Source organism: Mus pahari, chromosome 11, assembly GCF_900095145.1.
Source record: "Mus pahari chromosome 11, PAHARI_EIJ_v1.1, whole genome shotgun sequence".
NCBI classification, from domain to species: Eukaryota; Metazoa; Chordata; class Mammalia; order Rodentia; family Muridae; genus Mus; species Mus pahari.
This window is the reverse complement of record NC_034600.1, coordinates 31,221,509-31,229,955: the sequence shown is the minus strand read 5'-3', so window position 1 is coordinate 31,229,955 and position 8,447 is coordinate 31,221,509. Positions and strand designations below refer to the sequence as shown.

At 45.1% G+C, this 8,447-nt stretch overlaps 1 protein-coding gene across 1 annotated transcript in view; it reads left to right on the top strand.

Moving 5' to 3' along the window:
- Naip (NLR family apoptosis inhibitory protein) overlaps nucleotides 1–2,031 on the top strand; it is a 53,922-nt gene extending 51,891 nt beyond the window's left edge. The window contains exon 17 of the mRNA XM_021208847.2: nucleotides 1,521–2,031. Coding sequence (XP_021064506.1) covers nucleotides 1,521–1,885 — 365 coding nt within the window. The 3' untranslated portion in view covers nucleotides 1,886–2,031. The remainder of the gene's footprint in view (nucleotides 1–1,520) is intronic.
- The last annotated feature ends 6,416 nt before the right edge of the window (nucleotides 2,032–8,447 follow it).

Sequence of the window (8,447 nt, the reverse complement as noted above, 5' to 3'; positions counted from 1 at the left end):
TTTTTTTTTTTTTTTTTTTTTTTTTTTTTTTTTTTTTTTTTTTTTTATTATTTTCTTTATTTACATTTCAAATGCTATCCCGAAAGATTCTAAGCCCGCCCCTGAGTCCCCTGGAGAAACTCTCTCTGTCTCTCTGTCTCTCTGTCTCTCTGGTGCGCGGTCTGATCATGAGCAGAGATGTATCTGGAAGGCGGGTTCGAGCAAGTGGGCGGAGACGACGTTAGTGGTTGGTCCGAGCGACAGTGGGCGGTGATGGCAGCTAGAGACATGAGCTCAGGGGGTACAGTTTTAAGACAAGGTCTGCTTTGCAGCCCGACTGGTAACCACCTTGCAGTAAACTTTCACCTCCCGCCCTGAGTGCTGCAGTCATTGTCTCTGCCTGCTGCATCTGCGGTGGCGGCTACTCCTGAGCTCCCCCCTTCCCCCTCACCAGTGTCCCCTTTGCTCCTGCCTGAAGGACTCTGGTAGCAGTCCATCCACTCTGGGTTAGCTAGTCCTGACTTTTCTGAATTTTAGTGATAATTCTTTGAAATACTTTTCTAGTGCATTCTATTTTGGAGTTGCTTTCACTTAGGTTTCTGGCCTGTATCACTTCTTTTCTTTAGTGTCAGTATCTGCTGTTCTCATGTTATGATGTCCTTAATGGTGAGGTGTGTTTTCCTGCTATTCAGTAGCTTTTAAGATTTTCTTTCCTTCCTTCCTTCCTTCCTTCCTTCCTTCTTTTGTCAGAAAAGTGACTATCACTGACCGGCCCTACTTAGGACACAGCTGCAGCATCTTCTTAGGGCTTTTGTCTTTAAAGTCAAGCTCAGCGTGATTCTTGGTGAAATCAAATCTAATATTTGCACAAATTAGGGAACAGAGTTTCGCAACTAAAACTTCTAGGTTCCCCACTTCCCGTCATGAACTTTGGTTGAGAACTTACCTTGTCCTGCCCACATTTCCTCCAGAGCTCTAAGTAACCAGGAAGCCATTTAGTCAAACTGGAAAACAGTCACAGTGAGAGGGCAAGCTTTCTCTGCAAAAGGGAAGACACTGTTCCCATAATTTCTCAGTTTCTTGTACTGTAACCTGTTCCTGCCTTGGCATATGTCCTGTTAAGTACAGAATTTCACGTTTCCCAGACGGTAGATTTCCAAAAATTCTCTGTGCTCAACTTCCTGGTTTCTGCTTTGCCCTTGCAGTATGGCCTCGTTCCCTATCAATGAGGCTGCTGTTTAGGGCTTTCAAAGAACACTCTTTAAAACATGTTTAAAGTTAGGCATTGGGACACATTGCCTTTAATCCCAACTGTCAAAAGGCAGAGGTAGGCAGATCCCTGTGAGGTCTAGATCAGCCTCCGCTATCTAAGTGAGTTGTAATCCATCCAGAGCTATGTAAAGGGACCTGCTCTTGTGGGGGGAAAATCTGCTGAGCAGTCCCTACTTTCATTGGTGTTGAGTATGAGATTAGTTAGAAATAACCTTGTAGGCTTTGATCAAGTCTTTTTCTTCATAATATTTTGGTTGCTTTCTTTCCAGCCAAGGGAGCAGCCAGGGGAGGCTTCCAAAAACTTGAGAACTTAGACCTTACACTGAATCACAAGATTACCGAGGAAGGATACAGAAATTTCTTTCAAGTCCTGGACAACCTGTCAAACCTGAAAAACCTGGACATTTCCAGACATATCCCAGAATGCGTTCAAATTCAGGCCACCACTGTCAAGGCCCTGGCTCAGTGTGTGTCCCGACTGCCCAGCCTCACCAGGCTCGGGATGCTCAGTTGGCTTCTGGATGAAGAGGACATAAAAGTGATTAATGATGTGAAGGAAAGACACCCCCAGTCCAAGCGCTTGACTGTTCACTGGAGGTGGGTAGTCCCATTCTCTCCTGTCATTCAGAAGTAAAGGACGAAGTGGAAGATTACTGGCAGGTCTAAAAACCCGACTTTCTAATATACTTCACTCTAGAGAGGCATGTTGCAGTCCTAGTACTTAAGAGACTGAGCAGGATGGTCAAGAGTTTGAGTCCGGGGCTGGAGAGATGGCAGAGCAGTTAAGAGCACTGACTGCCTCTTCTAAAGGTCCTGAGTTCAATTCCTAGCAATCACAACCATCTGTAATGGGATCCGATGCCCTTTTCTGGTGTGTCTGAAGACGGCAACAGTGTACTCATATACATTAAATAAATCTTTTTTTAAAAAAAAAAAAAAGAAAAAAGAGTTTGAGTCCAGCCTGGGTTATGTAACAAGACTAGACCCAAATCAAAGCCAAAGTGTTTATTTACTATTGCATACACAAAAATATTCTTGAACTGTATCAGGCTGGTAACTGTGTTAGAGCCTGCATACCTGTGCTGAACCATGAGGAGCTGTGCCTTGGCAGTCCTTGTAGAAAGATTAGAGCTTTAGTCAAGTTCATATAGAGAACCCTCCATTATCAAGGTCAACAGAAAGGAGCTGGGGAAAGGAACATTGCTTTATGTAAAAACTGCACCGTGGAAGGAATAATTCATACAAGTAAGAAATGGCCAGTTTAAGGATTGAATCAGTTCTATACATGATGAGCAGGAGTTGACTTTACCATGGCTGCAGCTGACTCTCTCCAGGAGATGCTCTTTAGTTTTTGCAGGGCTTTGGTATAGTCACCAGTCTTGTGAGGCCTTGCTTGCTTACGCCATCTCTCATCTATTTGAAAAAAAATGGGCTTAGCGAAAACGGCTTTCATTCCAGAGGCTTTTACATATATTAGAATAGCTTTATAATTTTGTTGGAAATCCACTCTGTTCTGGGTATGTCTTTTAATCTTGTAAGGCTTTCTGGGTATATTAACTTGACTGTGATAATTATTTGTTATTTCATAACCGTCACCTCTCTAGAGGCAGTGGGACCTGGGAGGATAGAGCCAATAAATGAGGCGGACTACAGTCTCATGCAATAGTCAACTTTATTCAGAGCATCAGACAGTTTATACTCTGAGAGTTAAGAAAAACTACCTGAGAGAAGTTCTCCTGATCCTATGCACAATCATGAAGACAAGCTGCATGTGGCAAAACATGTTTTTCTCAGCCTGTAGGTCTTAACCCCTTTGAGGGTCTTGACCCTTTCACAGGGGTCACTTAAGACCTTCAGAAAACATAAATATTTATGAATCATAACAATAGCAAAATTAGTTATGAAGTAGCAACAAAAATAATTTCATGGCTGGGAGGTCACTATACATAAGGAGCTGTATTTGTGCTGGTTTTGAGAGGCCACATCTTCTAAGTTCAGACTCCGTTTTAGAGAACCTGGCCTAAATTTGAACTCAGGTAAACCATCAGGCCTGGTACCCAGCACGAGTTTCCGAATTACTCCCCAACCAAACCCGAACCTAGCTCCAGTCTCTAGGCTAGCCCCCAACAAGACCTGCATCTCCAGGTTACACCCTTAACAGGACCAACATCTCCAGGTTATTACCCCAACAGACCTGCACCCCCAGGATACACCACGTCTACCCCCGGCCTAGCAACCACTAATGTATAGGGAAGCAGAAATTAAGTTTATGATATGACTCCCAGCACCTTTAATTATGTTAAAGGCCACAGCAGCTCTCCAATTAGATGCTTGCACACTCACACCCCCCCCCCCGCCCTCACTTGCTGCTTTCTATAAAGCCTCAACCGATAGATATTCAGGCCTTCTTGTCACCAAAACCGTCCTGTGCGTGCCCTGAGAGACCTGATCTAGATTGAATAGAATAAACACCCTGCTGTGAGTTGCATCAGATCGGCTTCTGTCTGTTGGCAGGCGGTGGGTGGGGGTGGGGAAGCAGATTTCCCTGGCACTAGATTTGAATATGCTTGGCCCAGGGAGTGGCACTATTAGGAGGTATGGCCTTGTTGGAAGGAGTATGTTGCGGTGGGGGTGGGCTTTGAGACATTCTTCCTAGCTTCCTGGAAGTCAGTCTACTCCTTAAGCTGCCTTAAGAACAGGATGTAGAACTCTTAGCTCCCCCCCTCCCCCATCACCAAGTCTGGATGCTGCCATGCTTCCCACATAATGATACTGGACTGAATCTCTGAACCTGTAAGCCAGCCCCAATGAAATGTTGTTCTTATGAGAGTTGTCTTGATCATGGTGTCTGTTCACAGCAGTAAAACCCTAACTAAGACAGTATTCCAGGGTCACAGGCAGGGGCATATAAAGGATAAACGTCTAATTGAATAACAGCACAAGCAATACTGAGCAATCTGAGCAATGCCTTGCAGGACAAAGCCATGACACCAAAGCTCGCTCGGGCCATGAAGCTGCTGGGAGCTTCTGGGCAGCAAGGTGTCTGTGGATAGAGCTGGTGCTGCAACGACCTCCCTACCTCTCTCTCCAGAACCAGCAGAAGCCCCCTGGCTCCCTCAGTGTCTCCACAGCATCCTCTACTGACAATGCTGTGCATGCAGGGATGACTGGGGAGAAGTGTTCAGAACAGGAAGCCTGTTACATCATGAATACTCAATTCAGAAACAGGAGACGATAACTTGGCAACTGACTTAACTCATTTAGTAGCTCGGGTGGAAAAACAAAACAAAACAAACAAAACCAAAAAACGAGGTAAGCTGTGTGCAGTAGTACATGTGTTTAAACCCAGCTACTCTGGAGGCCGAGGCAGGAGAAACACAAGTTGAAGCCAGCCTGATCCATCCAGAGAGACACAGTCTCAAAGTAAAGTGGAGGAAGAGTTGGGGAGGCAGGCTGCTCGGCGGTCCAGCATGTGGGAGACCCTGGGTTTGATCACTAGCACTGAACGTGAAAAGGCAAGAGGGGCTGGAAGGATGGCTCAGTGGTGAAATGCAGTCGTGATTCTTGCAGAAGACCCAGGCACAGTTTCCATTACCAGCATGGCAGCTTACAGCCAGCTCTAACTCCGGTTCCAGGATCCAATGTCCTTTTCTGGCTTCGCTGAATACCAGACAAATACATGGTACACACACATATACAGACACAACGCCCATACCCATAAAAGAAAATTTTAAAGTCTTTTTTTTTAAAAAAAAAAAAAAAAGAAACAGTACTAAAAAGTACTAAAAAGAATTCATTGGTCTTGTTTGTTCCTCAACACTTAAAAGGAAAAAACAAAGGGTACATCTGCTCCTGATCACATCCTCCATATTCCAGCTCCCTGAGTCTGTCAAATGGGCTGCTTTTCTGAACAGTTTGCACCTTCTTAGGACATCTGCTTTATTTTTAAGTTTAAAAAAAACCCAAGAAATCAAGTTTTCATCATAGTGCACTTGGAGCACAACTCAAACAGGTAACAAAAAATAATTGTAAACTCACACAAATACATATCAAATATGATTTTATTAAGCTCCAAATGTAGCAAGTCTGAAAAAACAACTTTCGTTGGAAGAGTTCCTTACGAGCGCTAGTCTTTCCTGCTTTACATTCTCTTCGCTCAAGCTTTTGTAGTCTCCATCCCACCAAAACAGCTGTTTTAGCATCACTGCGACCCCCACACTGGCTCGTAGCATCATCAGTGACCTCTGACCTCCACATTGGTCCATTCAATGACTGTGCCGCAGTCTTTATCATATCTGTCCTGTCAGCAGCAGCTGAGTTACAGATGGGGCTCATCCCTGGCCTCCAGGACGCACCTACTCCAGGGGCCCTTAGAGTATCAATGACTCCTGCTTTCCTCAGAGAGCTCCAGCTCAGCTCCCTGCTGTTTCTCCTCTAACCCCTGGGGGATCTGAGTTCTCCTGGCTTTGTCTCTGTGTAAGCACACTGCCTGTACCACCTCTTCCTGCCGAATGGCTTTAAGCTCCATGTCCACACTACCTCCTCCATCTCCATCTCCAGCTCTAGCCCTGCATTCTGTTTATAGAACTCCAATGGACACTGACATCCCACATCTCCAAAGCTAACTCTTATCCTTGCCCTTCACTGAGGTACTCTTTAGACTTTCACCTCCTGAAACTCCTGCTTCATCCATGCAGGTGCTTAGTGAAACCCCTGGAATTATCCTTAGTTCTTCTCTCGCACCACATATAATCTACTGACAAACCCTGGCAATTCCACTTGCGAAGCACAGAGATTCCCACATGGCCAGCCCACTTCCGTGAATTCAGTGTATTTCCACCATGCAGTCACACCCAGAGGATCCTCCTGGAGGTCAGATCATCTCTACCTGTGCCTCCCTCTTCTCCTCTGGGCTCCCAGGCCAACACTGTCAACCTCACCATCATCTACATATGACCTGACCTTTGCTCCTGCTTCTTCCCATATCCTATCTCTCCTTCCTCTCACTCTGGACTCCTTGCTGGTTCTTGAATATTTCATACATATTCTTATTTTTTTCAAGTCTAGGTTTCTCTGTGTAACCCCCACTGTCCTGGAACTCACTCTGCAGACCAGGGCTGGCCTCCAACTCAGAGGTCCATCGGCCTCTGCCTCCCCAGCGCTGGGACTAAAGGTGTGCGCCACCCCTGCCCGGCTCCACACACATTCTTATACAAGAGCCTTTTCCCTTAACTATGTCCTCCCATTCCATGGTTTGAGTATTTCCCAAATAATGCATGTGTTAAAATGCAATCCCCACTGTGAGCCTCTAGGAGTGGGACTTAATCTACCGTGTTTGCAGCCGGGGCCTTTAGAAGGTATTTAGGATAACGTCATCAAGATGAAGCTCCCACTGAATCCGGTGGCTTCCTGAGAGGCCAAGTGTGAACACACACACACACACACACACACACACACACACACACACACACACAGATAAGCAGAAATCATGCTTTTGCTGCCTCTTGGAATATTATGCCTGATTCAAGCTCAGTGCAACAGACAAATCAGCCCTGAGTCAAACTAAATCTTTCCAACGACTCCCATACGCTATTTTCCATTTTGTGCCTAGGAGATGATAGAGTACATGGGTACATGTGAGTATGCATGTGCCTGTTTCCACGTGCACAAAGGTCAAAGGTCTTCATCACTGTCTTTGTCACTGCCTGCATTATTCCCTTGAGGACCTGGAACCTGTGGGTTTGGGCTAGGCTGATGGCCAGCAACCTGCAGTGATCCTCCAGTGATCCCCTCCTCTGTCCTTTCTCCACGCTTTCACCCTCGGAGCCATCTCCACGGCCTCTGTCTCTCTGCTATTACTGTATTAGCTGTGGCCTCCATTTGTTGGCCAGGCTGGTCTCGAAGGATGAATCCTACTACCTCAGCTTTCAAAGTAGCTGGGACTCCATTTCACGCCAGCACACGATGCTCTTCTAGTTTTGCTGAGAGCAATTCCCAGCATTGAAATAATGTTGAGTATTTGCTGGAATGAAAAACCTCAGTCCAGATAAATGTATTGGGTGCTAAAGAGTTAAAATTAGTGTTAATATCTAATGTCTGGTTAGAAGGTAAACTGGGTATCTTAATAATTAACCTGAAAATTAACTAAGTTATGTTGAATCTATAACAGCCAATATTTCTTCTCAAAGCTCAAGTGAGAACATATTTGCAAAGTTATTTACTAGGTAGGTATTGACTATTCATTAATTTGATACTACTTCCTTGATGGCTAATATGATAGGCACATAGGGAGCTGAGTTAATTTAGTTTACCTAGCTAAAACTTAGGCAAGGAAAGCATTCACCATATTCTGTTTTTATAATAGTGGAGATCAAACCCCAGTGCCTTGCACATGTTGTCAAATGGTATATCAACGGGTTCCATCACCAGCTGACTTCTTCCTTCAAAGGCAAATAAACCAGGGAGAAGCCTGGGTGCTGAAGACATCAATCCTTACCGTAAGAATCTACACGGTACATGGCCAAGGCCATGGGTTCAGAATGGCGTGGGCAACTGGGTTAGGCAGTATTCATGATGAGGTAAGGGACATCAGGGGGAGGAGAGGGAAACTAGAAAGACAAACAGGGGAAGGTGCAAAGAGAACAACATGGCTTCTAACAGACAGAACTCAGTGAAGGGGTGGTAGTAGCTGCATTTGCTGCCGTGGTGAGGCCAGCATTTGGGAGGCTGAGCCAAGAAGATTGTGAATTACAAGTAAGTCAGGCTGACAACAAGACTGTTTCAATAAAATGAAGAACAGGGCTGGCAAGCTGGCTCAACAGGTAAAGGCACCTGCCACCAGATGACCTGAAGTCAATCCCTAAAACCTACATAGAAAAAGAGAAATGATTTCCCAAGTTGTTCTCTGACCTCCATATATGAGCCATGGAAAATGCACACATAGACTCACATATGCATGCATGCATTAAGGAACACAAACATACAAAACCTGCAACACGCCTTGGTTCCTGACTGGCCAGTAGAGCCCCAGTGACATGAGCTAGCTTTTGTTCCCCAACCTTGGAGTATCACTTTGTTCTGCCTTCAGAAATTGCCCTTTTACCCAAGTAATAAGTCTGACCAGTTTTCTTTTTGTATCTTTAAACAAACTCAACTTCACTGTGTATATCCCAAAGGAAAAAGCTATAAAGTCAAGA